The sequence below is a fragment of the Oncorhynchus mykiss genome, chromosome 23 (genome assembly GCF_013265735.2).
Source record: "Oncorhynchus mykiss isolate Arlee chromosome 23, USDA_OmykA_1.1, whole genome shotgun sequence".
Taxonomy (NCBI): domain Eukaryota; kingdom Metazoa; phylum Chordata; class Actinopteri; order Salmoniformes; family Salmonidae; genus Oncorhynchus; species Oncorhynchus mykiss.
The window spans coordinates 23,696,423-23,713,860 of record NC_048587.1 but is presented as its reverse complement, the minus strand read 5'-3'; the positions used below and the strand labels follow the sequence as shown (position 1 = coordinate 23,713,860).

Here is a 17,438-nt window from a genome sequence, read left to right as displayed (position 1 = left end):
TATCGCGGACATTGCCATTGGATGCTCCGAGTCTCATTTCATACAGTATATCACATCAATTAGGCTGATATAAATCCCTACTATTTGTTGAATGATTTTGCATATGAGTATCATTATTTCTATATAGCATACACTTTCTTGTTCTGAACTTCTAAAGTGGGTGGGAAATAAGGACGGGTGTGGTTTTGTGACGATGAATAAAAGAGCAGCCGTTCACCAATTTGACAGCTCTAACACAGTTACACATCTGACACTGCCTAACCAAAAGTAATGGAAAGCTATGTGTTTGTCGGATATCAGAGGTTACTTGAATCCTGGCCTTATTTTCAAGAATTTTAGTTTCTGGTTTGGAAAGCAGTATTGCACCCTTTTTTCAAAGGCATTCTTCATGCTTTACTCAATTGCGCCTCACACTATCCAATAGTAAATAAAGCAAAACAGATTTTCCCCAGAAAAAAAAAACTCTTTTTCCCAGACATAGTGCATATAAAGTCAATGAAAACATGGTTTAATGGAGCACCCCGGGACCTCACGGTCCAGTGGTATACTACTTACTGTAGTGTGTCTTTGGGTCTGAGTAATGAGGACTCTCACTGGGAGGTCTATCATCATCGCTCTCCCAGTGAACTTCCTCTGGAAAGCAGTCATCTGTTATTATGGGGCAGGGACCAGGGACAGATCATAGCCTGTACGACCACACCTCCCAGTATGGGACTGGCTAGGTGGGAGTAGGGTTGATGAATGGCCTGCTGGGCTGGTGCAGTCTTTAGTAAGCACCAAGACAAGTGGCCCTTTGTATAGATACTGAAGGCAGTGAGCAGTAGGGGGAAGAGCGGGACGCACAATCAGAAGAGTTGTCAACTCCATATAACTAATGAACACTTGAATACTAATGCATCCCGGATGAAAGCAAGAGAAGGGAATCTCTTCCTATCTTAGATGCTATCAATTCACTGGGAGGTAATGGTTTATGATGACACAATAATTGCCATCAAAGGAACAAAACAATATAATCACATCTGTTAGAAATTACAGCTGTATGGGCTGAAGAAAAAAAGCACACCTGAACCAGAAAATAGTATGTGAGCTGTGGGCCTTTTCGATAGAAGAGATTACCCCATGTGGTGAACACAGAATACACAATTCGCCAGACTTTGGTCTGTTCTGGAACACCAGGGGAAAGGCTGATGAATCAAATATAACTGTTATTGAGAAGGGATGAGGGAGGGTTAGAGGTGAAACAAACAGATGGAGTGAGGGAGAGGGAGAGCAGATAGAGGAAAAAAAGAGCTACAGGAGCCTTGAAAAGAAGATTGATGCCGATGGTAGTGTGTCAGAGGGATAGATGAAAGGAATAACAAAAAGGGGTCAGGTAGAGAAATAAAGAGAGAAAGAGCAAGAAAGCGAGAAGGAAAAGAAAGTGAAAGAGAGACAGAGATCTAGATCAAGAGGACAAGAAAGAAAGAGTAAGAAAGAATAAAGAGAGCGTTTGTGTGGGTGAGGGAGATAAGAGTAGAGGCTGACAGCTCTGAGGACAGCAGTGCAAGTGGTTGAGTTTTAATTGGTTGACTAATAAGCCCCTTCCAGAGAGCCATAATGCAGCTACTAGTTTAGCATGTTGTGAGGATCTGTACAGACATTTTATTTTTTATTTCACCTTTATTTAACCAGGTAGGCCAGTTGAGAACAAGTTCTCATTTACAACTGTTACCTGAGCAAGATAAAGCAAAGCAGTGTGACAAAAACAACAACATAGAGGTACACATAAACAAACATACAGTCAATAACACAATAGAAAAATCTGCGTACAGTGTGTGCAAATGTAGAAGAGTAGGGAGGTAAGGCAATAAATAGGCCATAGAGGCTAAATAAATACAATTTAGCATTAACACTGGAGTGATAGATGTGCAGATGATGATGTGCAAGTAGAGATACTGGGGTGCAAAAGAGCAAAAGGATAAGTAAGAATATGGGGATGAGGTAGTTAGGTGTGCTATTTACAGATTGGCTGTGTACAGGTACAGTGATCGGTAAGTTGGGACACAATCATGAAGTGGAACGACATTTATTGGATATTTCAAACTTTTTTAACAAATCAAAAACTGAAAAATTGGGCGTGCAAAATTATTCAGCCCCCTTAAGTTAATACTTTGTAGCGCCACCTTTTGCTGCGATTACAGCTGTAAGTCGCTTGAGGTATGTCTCTATCAGTGTTGCACATCGAGAGACTGACATTTTTTCCCATTCCTCCTTGCAAAACAGCTCGAGCTCAGTGAGGTTGGATGGAGAGCATTTGTGAACAGCAGTTTTCAGTTCTGTCCACAGATTCTCGATTGGATTCAGGTCTGGACTTTGACTTGGCCATTCTAACACCTGGATATGTTTATTTTTGAACCATTCCAGTGTAGATTTTGCTTTATGTTTTGGATCATTGTCTTGTTGGAAGACAAATCTCCGTCCCAGTCTCAGGTCTTTTGCAGACTCCATCAGGTTTTCTTCCAGAATGGTCCTGTATTTGGCTCCATCCATCTTCCCATCAATTTTAACCATCTTCCCTGTCCCTGCTGAAGAAAGGCCCAAACCATGATGCTGCCACCACCATGTTTGACAGTGGGGATGGTGTGTTCAGCTGTGTTGCTTTTACGCCAAACATAACGTTTTGCATTGTTGCCAAAAAGTTACATTTTGGTTTCATCTGACCAGAGCACCTTCCACATGTTTGGTGTGTCTCCCAGGTGGCTTGTGGCAAACTTTAAACTACACTTTTTATGGATATCTTTAAATGGCTTTCTACTTGCCACTCTTCCATAAAGGCCAGATTTGTGCAATATACAACTGATTGTTGTCCTATGGACAGAGTCTCCCACCTCAGCTGTAGATCTCTGCAGTTCATCCAGAGTGATCATGGGCCTCTTGACTGCATCTCTGATCAGTCTTCTCCTTGTATGAGCTGAAAGTTTAGAGGGACGGCAGGTCTTGGTAGATTTGCAGTGGTCTGATACTCCTTCCATTTCAATATTATCGCTTGCACAGTGCTCCTTGGGATGTTTAAAGCTTGGGAAATCTTTTTGTATCCAAATCCGGTTTTAAACTTCTTCACAACAGTATCTCGGACCTGCCTGGTGTGTTCCTTGTTCTTCATGATGCTCTCTGCGCTTTTAACGGACCTCTGAGACTATCACAGTGCAGGTGCATTTATACGGAGACTTGATTACACACAGGTGGATTGTATTTATCATCATTAGTCATTTAGGTCAACATTGGATCATTCAGAGATCCTCACTGAACTTCTGGAGAGAGTTTGCTGCACTGAAAGTAAAGGGGCTGAATAATTTTGCACGCCCAATTTTTCAGTTTTTGATTTGTTAAAAAAGTTTGAAATATCCAATAAATGTCGTTCCACTTCATGATTGTGTCCCACTTGTTGTTGATTCTTCACAAAAAATTACAGTTTTATATGTTTATGTTTGAAGCCTGAAATGTGGCAAAAGGTTGCAAAGTTCAAGGGGGCCGAATACTTTCGCAAGGCACTGTATGTAGTGAGGGACAGCCCCGAGAGCATACAGGTCGCATAGGTGGGTAGTATATGGGGCATTCGTGACAAAACGGATGGCACTGTGATAGACTACATCCATTTTGCTGAGTAGAGTGTTGGAGGCTATTTTGTAAATTACATCACCGAAGTCAAGGATCGGTAGGATAGTCAGTTTTACGAGGGTATGTTTGGCAGCATGAGTGAAGGATGCTTTATTGCGAAATAGGAAGCCGATTCTAGATTTTATTTTGGAAGGAGATGCTTAATGTGAGTCTGGAAGGAGAGTTCACAGTCTAACCAGACACCTAGGTATTTGTAGTTGTCCAAATATTCTAAGTCAGAACCGTCCAGAGTAGTGATGCTAGTCGGCGGGAGGGTGCGGGCAGCAATCGGTTGAAGAGCATGCAATTAGTTTTACTAGCATTTAAAAGCAGTTGGAGGCCACGGAAGTGTTGTATGATGTTGAATCTCGTTTGGAGGTTTGTTAGCACAGTATCCAAAGAAGGGCCAGACATATACAGACATGTCCCCTAGGAGATAACTTTTTCCATCCACAACATCATCATCAGCCTACTGATAAACCCACAGCTTCAACTGGCAAACATCTAGAGAAATATCTGAACTCTGTGTCACACTCTATTCCATCCCCTCTTCAGAGCACTTTAGAAGTTTGTACAATTCAATGTTGTTCTGGAAATGTTCAATGTTCAAATATGTCCTTGCATGATTTTGAAATAAGTAAATTGGACTGCATTTTTCTCATGAAACTCTTTTCTTCAGGGTGTATTATGTAGATGGTGTGGATATTCTGATCGAATGCACTGTCCTCTGTGAAGAATAAGAGCTCTCCACTCACCAGGGTACTCATGGGAAAATAAAAACCATTAGGCTCACAATGTGAAGCTTCTGAATGGATACAATCAAGGGAGAGTGGGTTTAGAAGAAGTTTGTTTGTATGAATGAGTCATAAAGGCTCTATAGTTATCCATCCACATACTCACATAGACCTGGGTTCAATCCCTGTGAGTTCCCTTCCTTCTCCCATCTCTTCGCCCAACCTCTTCACCTATCTCTATTTCTAATCTGGCTGTCAAAAAAAGCATTGAACAGAATAGACCACTCCCAAATAAAAATTGTATGGGAGTACAACATAAAAGGAGTACTTTTTATGCAGGTCCATTTCAACATATTGCTGAAGCCTTGAGAACGTAATGGAATATTTCTAGCAGAACAGGGGGTAGGTAGAGGATATGGTTGGATGGTTGGAGACAGAAAAAAACCAAAGTGTTATACATTTGGGAAGATGTAGGTGTTTTATCACACAATATTTAAATAATTTCCTCAGTTTAAACCTCTGAAGGATTGGCCCCTTTTTCCTGAAAACGTATGGGATCTTTCTGCTTACTTAGATCCCACTTGCTGTTAGTTGTGATGACGTGATTATTATAAAATAAAATATTTTGTTGATGATAACACAAAAACATCAGACAGAGAATATCAGAAAGTGAAGGATTGGGATGGAAAGCAATTGCTTAGTTCCTCAATCACAGACTCTGCGTTGGACTGGTTTGATTGGCTCGGCTCCTGGACCTCTGAGGTCACATTGTTAGTGCTTTGTTTGCTTGTTTCCAGCTCAGAGGAGTTAGTGTTTTTGGTTGAGTTTGGTAGGACCACAGATTCTGTGCTCGTCAGGTTTGGCTGGTTTGGTTCCTCACAGGACCCAGATCTGCTTTGTGTCTGAGTTCCTTCTGTTTCCTTCTGGTTCCGAGGGGCCCGGGAGGAGACAGGGCAGAGTGAGGAAAAGGGTGGCAGCGAGGTTGGGACAAACTGAACAGTGTGGCGTGACCATCCAAAAGAGGGAGAAAAATGGGACGGAAGTGGTGGGGGCAGTGGTGGAGGGGCAATATTCCGGACAGCAGGAGAGAGAGGGAAAGAGGGAGGGTGAGAATGATCAGAATGATGAGGATTGGAGGGAGCAGGGGGAGGAGATGAGGAAGGAGATGGAGAAGGAGAAGGAGATGAGGGAGAAGGAGGAGGAGGAGGAGAAGGAGGGGGAGGACCAGAATGAGGCAATTGAGAAGAGGAATGAGGTGGAGGGGGAGGTGACAGATTCTCAGGTGGGTCAGGGATGATCTCCACCGTTATCTCGCAGGGCTCAGCGGTTATGTAGCTGGAGATGCTGCAGCTGAACTGCAACTGAACTTCCTGAGGACAGGCTGGGTGGGCTTCTGGGCCTGTGGCGGGGAGCTTTCCCCCTGGGTGATGATGATATGGGGGGCACATCCTTCCCTATTGACAGGGGGCTGTAGGGGCGGATCATGATGGAGAACAGGGTCTCCGCACTCAGCTCCAGCATGTCAATGCTGTCCCGGTTCCGCAGTAGTGGAAGGAAAGTCAAGGAGCCCCTGGAGTCACGCCCTCCCCTGGGGCGTCTCTCCTGCATGTCCTGACCGACAGTTTGCTCTCCTCTGTGTTGCGGCTTCTCTGGACGTCATAACCCTCCAAGCCATCCTGGCAATTCATCCCAACCTGGAGCAGCTGCAGCTCCCACTGGACCAGGTTCAGCAGAGCCTGTATCTTTAGCAACTCGTAACCCTCTGACCCTCCATAGAGACGGTTCGGTATGATATAGGCCTTCCCAGACCCTCCAGAGGGGGAGAGGGAGAAAGAGCCCTATCTCCCCGTCCAATAGGGACTGCTGATGTTCCCATCTTTTTCATTGTAGAGAGTGGATTGGTAGTGGTCAGGGGGTGGTGGTCTGACAGAAACGTGTCACAACAGGTGAAGCTGCTAAAGCTGCTCTGGCGGTTGGCTTCGTCAATCATATACTTTTTAGCCCTCTCCCATTAGGAATGAAGATGGAGGTTGGAGAAAAGAAAGAGTTGAAACACAGGGGAAGGAAGGATGAAGGGTGAGAAAGCAGAGGAGAAGGGGTGAGGTTGGTTCTACAGACTGTTATTCTTCATAATAGTATTATGATTTATAGTAAGAAACAATATAAAATATGTGATTTGGACTGCAGCAGGGGAGAGCATGTTTTCCCTTTCTTATGGTGGATACAGTATCAGAGTAATTTGATGTATTTGAATACACAAGTTAAAAGTTTTATAACAGCTGTTCAACTGCTGACAATATTTGGAAAGGAGATAAAGTATCCACTCAAAACATCCCAAGTACATCAGCTAAGGAGTATTGGTGTCTCTAAGGGGTCTTTGGCCTGGTTTGCTAACTACCTCTCTGAAAGAGTACAGTGTATAAAGTCAGAACATCTTTCTGCCTCAACCACTGCCTGTCAAAAGGGAGTACTCCAAAGCTCGATCCTAGGCCCCACGCTCTTCTCAATTTACATCAACAACATAGCTCAGGCAGTAGGAAGCACTATCATCCATTTATATGCAGATGATACAGTCTTATACTCAGCTTCCCCCTCCCTGGATTTTGTGATAAATGCTCTACAACAAAGCTTACTTAGTGTCCAACATGCTTTCTCTTCCCTTTAACCCTGTTCTGAACACCTCTAAAACAAAGGTAATCTGGTTTAGTAAAAAGAATGCCCCTCTCCCCACAGGTGTGATTACTATCTCTGAGGGTTTAGAGCTTGAGGTAGTCAGTTTATACAAGTACTTGGGAGTATGGCTAGACGGTTCACTGTCCTTCTCTCAGCAAATATCAAAGCTGCAGGCTAAAGTTAAATCTAGACATGGTTCCCTCTATTGTAATCAAATCAAATCAAATAAAATGTATTTGTCACATACACATGGTTAGCATATGTTAATGCGAGTGTAGCGAAATGCTTGTGCTTCTGGTTCCAACATTGCAGTAATAACTAACGAGTAATCTAACTAACAATTCCAAAACTACTACCTTATACACACAAGTGTAAAGGGATAAAGAATATGTACATAAAGATATATGAATGAGTGATGGTACAGAGCGGCATAGGCAAGATGCAGTAGATGGTATCGAGTACAGTATATACATATGAGATGAGTAATGTAGGGTATGTAAACAAAGTGGCATAGTGTCACACCCTGACCATAGTTTACTTTGTATATTTCTATGTTTTGGTTGGTCAGGGTGTGAGCTGAGTGGGCATTCTATGTTTCATTGTCTAGTTTGTCTATTTCTATGTCTGGCCTGATATGGTTCTCAATCAGAGGCAGGTGTTAGTCATTGTCTCTGATTGGGAACCATATTTAGGTAGCCTGGGTTTCACTGTGTGTTTGTGGGTGATTGTTCCTGTCTCTGTGTTCTCACCAGATAGGGCTGTTTCGGTTTTCGTTACGTTCTTTGTTTTGTAGTATTTGTATCGATTCGTGTTTTATGTTTGTTTATTAAACATGGATCGCAATCTACATGCTGCATTTTGGTCCGACTCTCCTTCACATACAGAAAACCGTGACAGAGTCACCCACCACAACAGGACCAAGCGGCGTGGTGACAGGCAACAGCGGCGCAAAGAGGAATGGACTTGGGACGATGTGTTGGACGGCAAGGGGGGGCTAACAGGGAGTATGGCTACGCCAGGTAGGAGACCTGCGCAAATTCCCTGTGCTTACCTGGGGGGCTAGAGAGACCGGGCAGGCACCGTGTTATGCTGTGGTGCGCACGGTGTCTCCAGTGCGGGTGCATAGCCCGGTGCGGTTCCGCGTATCGGCCGGGCGACCGTGAGCATTCAACCAGGTAAGGTTGGGCAGGCTCGGTGCTCAAGAGCTCCAGTGCGCCTGCACGGTCCGGTCTTTCCAGTACCACCTCAACACCTCAGCCCACCGGGAGCAGCTCCCCGCACCAGGCTTCCTGTGCGTGTCCTCGGCCCAGTACCACCAGTGCCAGCACCACGCATCAGGCCTACAGTGCGCCTCGCCTGTCCAGCGCTGCAAGAGCCTTCCTCCTCTCCAGCACTGTCGAAGTCTCCCGCCTATCTAGCGCTGTTAGAGCCTTCCTCCTCTACAGCGCTGCCGGAGTCTCCCGCCTGTTCAGAACTGCCAGTCTGCAAGGAGCTGCCAGTCTGCATAGAGCTGCCAGTCTGCAGGATGCCGCCAAAGCTGCCAGTCTGCAAGGAGCCGCCAGAGCTGCCAGCCTGCAAGGAGCTGCCAGAGCCGCCAGTCAGCATGGAGCAGCCAGGGCCGCCAGTCAGCATGGAGCAGCCAGGGCCACCAGTCAGCATGGAGCAGCCAGGGCCGCCAGTCAGCATGGAGCAGCCAGAGCAGCCAGTCGGCATGGAGCAGCCAGAGCAGCCAGTCAGCATGGAGCAGCCAGAGCAGCCAGTCAGCATGGAGCAGCCAGAGCTGCCAGTCAGCATGGAGCAGCCAGTCAGCATGGAGCTTCCAGATCTGCCAGTCAGCCAGACTCTTCCAGATTTGCCAGACTCTTCCAGATCTGCCAGTCAGCCAGACTCTTCCAGATCTGCCAGTCAACCAGACTCTTCCAGATCTGCCAGTCAACCAGACTCGTACTGTCACACCCTGACCATAGTTTACTTTGTATATTTCTATGTTTTGGTTGGTCAGGGTGTGAGCTGAGTGGGCATTCTATGTTTCATTGTCTAGTTTGTCTATTTCTATGTCTGGCCTGATATGGTTCTCAATCAGAGGCAGGTGTTAGTCATTGTCTCTGATTGGGAACCATATTTAGGTAGCCTGGGTTTCACTGTGTGTTTGTGGGGGATTGTTCCTGTCTCTGTGTTCTCACCAGATAGGGCTGTTTCGGTTTTCGTTACATTCTTTGTTTTGTAGTATTTGTATCGATTCGTGTTTTACGTTTGTTTATTAAACATGGATGGCAATCTACACGCCGCATTTTGGTCCGACTCTCCTTCACATACAGAAAACCGTGACACATAGTTTAAAGTGGCTAGTGATACATGTATTACATAAAGATGCAGTAGATGATAGAGTACAGCAAATACGTATACATATGAGATGAATAATGTAGGGTATGTAAACATTATATTGAGTAGCAAGTGGCTAGTGATATGTGTTACATCAATTCCCATTATTAAAGTGGTTGGAGTTGAGTCAGTGTGTTGGCAGCAGCCACTCAATGTTAGTGGTGGCTGTTTAACAGTCTGATGGCCTTGAGATAGAAGCTGTTTTTCAGTCTCTCGGTCCCAGCTTTGATGCACCTGTACTGACCTCGCCTTCTGGATGATAGCGGGGTGAACAGGCAGTGGCTTGGGTGGTTGTTGTCCTTGATGATCTTTATGGCCTTCCTGTGACATCAGGTGGTGTAGGTGTCCTGGAGGGCAGGTAGTTTGCCCCCGGTGATGCGTTGTGCAGACCTCACTACCCTCTGGAGAGCCTTACGGTTGTGGGTGGAGCAGTTGCCGTACCGACAGGATGCTCTCGATTGTGCATCTGTAGAAGTTTGTGTGCTTTTGGTGACAAGCAGAATTTCTTCAGCCTCCTGAGGTTGAAGAGGCGCTGCTGCGCCTTCTTTACGATGCTGTCTGTGTGGGTGGACCAATTCAGTTTGTCTGTGATGTGTACGCCGAGGAACTTAAAACTTACTACTGTTCCATCGATGTGGTTAGGGGGGTGTTCCCTCTGTTGTTTCCTGAAGTCCACAATCATCTCCTTAGTTTTGTTGACGTTGAGTGTGAGGTTATTTTCCTGACACCACACTCCGAGGGCCCTCACCTCCTCCCTGTAGGCTGTCTCGTCGTTGTTGGTAATCAAGCCTACCACTGTAGTGTCGTCCGCAAACTTGATGATTGAGTTGGAGGCGTGCGTGGCCACGCAGTCGTGGGTGAACAGGGAGTACAGGAGAGGGCTCAGAACGCACTCTTGTGGGGCCCCAGTGTTGAGGATCAGCGGGGTGGAGATGTTGTTACCTACTCTCACCACCTGGGGGCGGCCCGTCACGAAGTCCAGTACCCAGTTGCACAGGGCGGGGTCAAGACCCAGGGTCTCGAGCTTGATGACGAGTTTGGAGGGTACTATGGTGTTAAATGCTGAGCTGTAGTCGATGAACAGCATTCTCACATAGGTATTCCTCTTGTCCAGATGGGTTAGGACAGTGTGCAGTGTGGTTGAGATTGCATCGTCTGTGGACCTATTTGGGCGGTAAGCAAATTGGAGTGGGTCTAGGGTGTCAGGGAGGGTGGAGGTGATATGGTCCTTGACTAGTCTCTCAAAGCACTTCATGATGACGGAAGTGAGTGCTACGGGGCGGTAGTCGTTTAGCTCAGTTACCTTATCTTTCTTGGGAACAGGAACAATGGTGGCCCTCTTGAAACATGTGGGAACAGCAGACTGGGATAAGAATTGATTGAATATGTCCGTAAACACACCAGCCAGCTGGTCTGCGCATGCTCTGAGGGCACGGCTGGGGATGCCGTCTGGGCCTGCAGCCTTGCGAGGGTTAACACATTTAAATGTTTTACTCACCTCTGCTGCAGTGAAGGAGAGTCCACATGTTTTGGTTGCGGGCCGTGCCAGTGGCACTGTATTGTCCTCAAATCGGGCAAAAAAGTTATTTAGTCTACCTGGGAGCAAGACATCCTGGTCCATGACAGGGCTGGTTTTCTTTTTGTAATCCGTGATTGACTGTAGACCCTGCCACATACCTCTTGTGTCTGAGCCGTTGAATTGCGAATCTACTTTGTCTCTATACTGACGCTTAACTTGTTTGATTGCCTTGCGGAGGGAATAGCTACACTGTTTGTATTCGGTCATGTTTCCGGTCACCTTGCCCTGATTAAAAGAAGTGGTTTGCGCTTTCAGTTTCACGCGAATGCTGCCATCAATCCACGGTTTCTGGTTTGGGAATGTTTTAATCGTTGCTATGGGAACGACATCTTCAACGCACGTTCGAATGAACTCGCTCACCGAATCAGCGTAGTCGTCAATGTTGTTATTTGACGCAATACGAAAGATATCCCAGTCCACGTGATGGAAGCAGTCTTGGAGCGTGTAATCAGATTGGTCGGACCAGCGTTGAACAGACCTCAGCACGGGAGCTTCTTGTTTTAGCTTCTGTCTATAGGCAGGGAGCAACAAAATGGAGTCGTGGTCAGCTTTTCCGAAAGGAGGGCAGGAGAGGGCCTTATATGCATCGCGGAATTTAGAATAGCAATGATCCAAGGTTTTACCAGCCCTGGTTACGCAATCGATATGCTGATACAATTTAGGGAGTCTTGTTTTCAGATTAGCCTTGTTAAAATCCCCAGCTACAATGAATGCAGCCTCAGGATATATGCTTTCCAGTTTGCAAAGAGTCAAATAAAGTTTGTTCAGAGCCATCGATGTGTCTGCTTGTGGGGGAATATATACGACTGTGATTATAATCGAAGAGAATTCCCTTGGTAGATAATGCGGTCGACATCCTCTTTCACCCCAGCTGCCAAACTAACCCTGATTCAGAGGACCATCCTACCCATGCTAGATTACGTAGACATAATTTGTAGATCGGCAGGTAAGGGTGCTCTCGAGCTGCTAGATGTTCTTTACCATTCGGCCATCAGATTTGCCACCAATGCTCCTTATAGGATACATCACTGCACTCTATACTCCTCTGTAAACTGGTCTTAGGCCTCACTCCGCCCTATCTGAGATATCTACTGCAGCCCTCATCCTCCACATACAACACCCTTTCTGCCAGTCACGTACTGTTAATGGTCCCTAAAGCACACTCGTTTTTTCAGTTCGCTGCAGCTAGCGACTGGAACAAGCTGCAACAAACACTCAAACTGGACAGTTTTATCTTAATCTCTTCATTCAAAGAATCAATCATGGACACTCTTTCTGACAGTTGTGGCTGCTTTACATGATATATTGTTGTCTCTACCTTCTTGCCCTTTGTGTTGTTGTCTGTGCCCAATAATGTTTGTACCATATTTTGTGCTGCTACCTTGTTGTGATGCTATCATGTTGTCATGTTGTGTTGCTTCCTTGCTATGTAGTTGTCTTATGTCTCTCTTTATGCAGTTTTATGTTGTCTCTCTTGCCGTGATGTGTGTTTTGTCCTATATTTTTATTTTATTTTATGCATTTCATTTATTTATTTTTTATCCCAGCCCCCATCCCCACAGGAGGCCTTGTGCCTTTTGGTAGGCCGTCATTGTAAATAAGAATTTGTTCTTAACTGTCTTGCCTAGTTAAATAAAGGTTAAATAAAAATGTAATTAATTAAATAGTACAAAAATCTAAAATCTAATCATAATTGAGTTGAAGAAATCAAAGCACAGTCACAGAGGTACTTCCATTTTAAGCTATTAGCATCTAAAGAAGCAGGGAGGGTCACTTTTTGTGGAGGCAAACATGGTGTCAATAAGTCTTACCTTTATAAAGAGTATTACCTAGCATCCCTGACATTATGCCACTATATTCCAATGCAAATTATCTAACGCTGTATAGTACTTTAATAACATATCTCAGATACAGCTACAATAAAATATTAAGTAAATGTCAATTAAAAATATTCAAGAACAGGTGTAGGAGACAAGCCACTATCTCAAAGCAGAGCTATGTCTAAGCTCAAACACTCTTGTTTTGCTATTTGATCCTACATATGGACTAGGCAAAAGCATTGGGGGCAGTCCTTAAAATGTCTAAAGCTCAACATGACATGCTCTAAAGACCGATGTCTGTTGTTAGTCCATTGTTGGTGGACAAAGGCCTTTTTTAGTCAAGAAATTGTTTTTCTGTTTGAAAAATAGGCAATAACCTAAGATACGCAAACTATATCGTATGCACAAATAGGCATTACTCATCGGTATTTGGTACCTGAAACCGGAAATGGAGGGGAAGCGTTCAAAGGTGACTTACATGCTGCTGTCCCCCAGTTCCTCGTAGAAATTGGCTGTCGAGGCACGTGGAGCGGCAGACTTTCCCGCTGGTAGAGCCTGCTGAATCCTGGCAGTTTTGGCACATTCCGCCTGTCTCCTGAAGTTCAAGTAAAGTTTAATCAGTTTGAGTCCATCCACTGCCCTTTGTTTCTATAACATTTCATCACTTGTTCCACATGAAGGCTACATGTCTTTGGTGACTGAAGTGATTGAAGATTAGCACAGTATGTGGCTAATTTGAACTGACTGAGACAAAAATGGATAAAACTTGATAAAAAAAAAGGCAAGTCATTGTCTTTCCCAATTACTGGGGATTTAAACCCATTTGAAGGGGATGACGTAAATTTGAATCTTTGCATTTTTCTCTTAATTGTAATGCTGTTATTCTGACTCCTTGGTCAATCTTTAATTAAAGGACTATTTAGTAATGAGGACCATGTAGCGTGCACGCTCAACAGCATAAAAGAGAGATCACTCATATCACATGGACTGTTACTTACTCTTTGAATCTGGTGGATGGTTTACCAGACAGTGCGGGATACAAGGGGAGCAGAGGGAAAAAGCAAATACAACAGACCCTCAATTATACAAGTAGTTCATTCCTATTTTGTTAATACAACACAATGAGAAACATCAATTAAATTGGGAATTGTGAGACGCCTCAATGCTCCTGCAACTCCATAAAATGTTAATGTTTGGTGGTTGTTAAGGTTCCTTTTGAAAAACACCTCGCTTTAGGTGAAACCATGTGCGTTATTCATGAGATTCCTATAAAGTTATTCACATAATAGACAGGCTTTGGATAAAACACCCTATCAAAGAGCTCAGCTTATTTCACAAATGCATATAATAATAATAGTCCTTGGTAACAAATTCTGCTCTATCTCTTATCTCACAATATTAAGCAATGCATCAGGCTCTCCAAGCTACAGTATGTCTGCAGGAACTTTTTCATTTTTCTTTTGTTATCAGCATGATTTATTCACACCAAAATGCAATTACCCCAGAGGAGTGAAATGACAATGTTTGCATCAGAATATTCTCCCACACATAACGTTGCACAAACTAGAACATCATATCTATTTCTGCAATGTGAGTGTGTGTATGTGTTTGTTCAGCTCAGGGTAACCACTCTGACCCATCTGCTAAGTATAAACATTACCCAGACATAAGTGTTTATGTAACACACCCAGTGGATTCACACAGCACATAGAACAACATAGAGGTGTGGCTGTGTGTGTGTATCTGTGTGTGTGTATCTGTATGTGTGTGATGGTGGTTGTGATGGGGTAGTGGAGGAGTGAAGACGCACTGTGACGGTCACAATTGGCCGTGGAAATTTGCCACAAACTATTGTAAATTAATCTGCTTTCAAAGTGTGTGAACAGGAACATTAGATCGAGACATTAGATTAATGTTGGATGCTATTAGCATCACTAATTAGTTATAGAGAGAGACAGGGAGAGCTGTGCTCGGCTGAATAACTGGCACCATGCACATTTCCTTAGTCTCGCCAAACTACAGTGCTATCTTTGAAAGGCAACCATTACCATACACACACATGGTGCGTGTAGCTACGACAACAGCGGTTGTTCACTCACTGTTTGTAGGTAACCATGACGATGACGATGGCAGGGATGCAGCAGAGGATGATGATGATGGCGAGGGCAAGCAGCGCCCCCTCTGTGTAGCCCACGGCCTGGGCAGGCTTTTTCACTCTGGCCATGATGTCGGGAGTGCGGATCTCCAAGATGTGTCCTCTCTGACCCAGGTAGGGCTGGAACTCCTTGTTGATGTCCACCAGCTTCTCGTCCAGAGACCTGTCGGATGAAACACAGTCAGTCAGTCACACAACACTGTAAAACCATGAAACTTGTGACACGTTTATAACCTAAATGTCAGTGTTTAAAACGTAAACATTAGGCATTTAGATTTTCCAATAAGTGTTCTCATCTTAAACACAGGCGTTTAGAATGCAAGATTAAACATGATAGTCAACATGATACCCAAATCAAACTGCCTGTAGCTCAGGACCTTAAGCAAGCATATGCACATTATTGATACCATTTGAAAGGAAACACATTGAAGTTTGTGGAAATGTGAAAATAATGTAGGAGAATATAACACATTAGAACTGGTAAAAGATAATACAAAGAAAAAACGTGCATTTTTTTGTACAACATTCCTTCCGTGGCCTCCAACTGCTCTTAAACACTAGTAAAACTAAATGCATGCTAGCATCACTACTCTGGACGGTTCTAACTTAGAATATGTGGACAACTACAAATACCTAGGTGTCTAGCTAGACTGTAAACTCTCCTTCCAGACTCACATTAAGCATCTCCAATCCAAAATTAAATCTAGAATTGGCTTCCTATTTCGCAACAAAGCCTCTTTCACTCACGCTGCCAAACATACCCTCGTAAAACTGACTATCTTACCGATCCTTGACTTCGGCAATGTCATTTACAAAAAATCCTCCCAAACTCTACTCAGCAAACTGGATGCAGTCTATAACAGTGCCATCCGTTTTGTCACCAAAGCCCCATATTCCGATCCCATAGAGGTCATCAGACTGTTAAATAGCCATCCCTAGCCGGCTTCCACCTGGTTACGCAACCCTGCACCTTAAAGGCTGCTGCCCTATATACATAGACTTGGAATCACTGGCCTCTTTAATAATGGAACACTAGTCACTTTAATAATGTTTAAATAATGTTTACATACTGCTTTACTCATCTCATATGTATATAGTGTATTGTATTCTACTGTATTTTAGTCAATGCCTCTCCGACATTGCTCGATCTATAATTTATATATTTCTTAATTCCATTCTTTTACTTTTAGATTTGTGTGTATTGTTGTGAATCATTTTTAGACACTACTGCACTGTTGGAGCTAGGAACACAAGCATTTCGCTACACCCGCAATAACATCTGCAAAATATGTGTATGCGACCAAAAAAAATGGATTTGATTTGAGATTACTTATCATGTCGTCACTATTGTGTTGATGGATTAATTACATTCAATAATTTTGGATTAAAAAGGCCTAGACACCAGAAGTGTGAATATTATCACATTCAAATTTTCACAGAACTCAAATAAATGGGTTTATTTTAGGGTAGAAATACACAGCTTAGGCTATAAAAAAATTACATTGCGTTTCCCCTGGCCAGTCCCAGATCAGAGCGCATAGGCTTCTCTAGGATACCTGCAGACGTGGTTGTTATCAGTAGGTTATAGTTGATTAGATTGAAGTACAGAGTAATTGTCCACAATTACAAATCATGAGGCATTTTATGTGAATTCAATTATACCCACGTTTTCAGTCACAATATGCTTTTACCACATGTAATGATTTTCATGATACTGATATAAGTGAAGCCTGATTTGTTGTATGCTAGGCCTACTATACTTCTATATTTGGGTTAATCGTTCTTTTTGATAGGCTAACATTACTTGATGAAGACATGCTGTTATAGCAACTCTGTGCTTTTAACTTGAAGCTAAAATGTAATGACTGTAAACTTCAGACGAGAAAATAAAGCCTTTAATTGTTTGCACGTACATGCTTGTGAATTGTTGCATTGTTCAAAAGTGTAATATGGTTTGGTTGCATTATTCAATATTGTAATATCATTTGGTTGCATTATTCAATAGCGTAATATGTTTTAGAAAAAATATTTCTGTCATTGTTGAATAGTTTGTGCTTACTGGCTAGTGGCTACTGTGACATGTACAATACATTTGAATTGTGGATCAAGAATGTCACTTTGCCAGCCACAATGAAAGAAAAAAGCAAGGATGTAATGTGAATTAAAAAGTAGAATTCTCTTTCGCCACCCCACTCCTCATGCTCTCCTTCTTATCTTGTAGGGGAAGTAGGGCCTAACCCTGTATGAGATAAATGGGAGCAACATGGTTCTGCTGTGAAAAAGTGTTGCAACAGTGTAAAAAAGCATTTCACCTGCTTTGTAAGAGGGCAACCATGGGTGCTGAGGAGTGTCTCACTCTCTCTCTTCATACAGGGGGACAAATGCTAAGATGGCATTTCTCCAGAATGTTGTAGCCTCTGGGAGGCTTAGTATCAGCCACTGATGGATTGATGGAATAG

The 17,438-nt window shown here is 43.7% G+C and overlaps 1 protein-coding gene across 1 annotated transcript in view; it reads right to left on the bottom strand.

Annotated features, from left to right (window-relative positions):
* The window catches only part of LOC110502464 (protocadherin-15-like), a 278,820-nt gene that overhangs the window by 19,041 nt on the left and 242,341 nt on the right, over positions 1 to 17,438 (bottom strand). The window contains exons 31-33 of the mRNA XM_021580491.2: positions 14,924 to 15,142; positions 13,823 to 13,831; positions 13,303 to 13,419 (exon numbers count right to left, since the gene is read on the bottom strand). Coding sequence (XP_021436166.2) covers positions 13,303 to 13,419; positions 13,823 to 13,831; positions 14,924 to 15,142 — 345 coding nt within the window. The remainder of the gene's footprint in view (positions 1 to 13,302; positions 13,420 to 13,822; positions 13,832 to 14,923; positions 15,143 to 17,438) is intronic.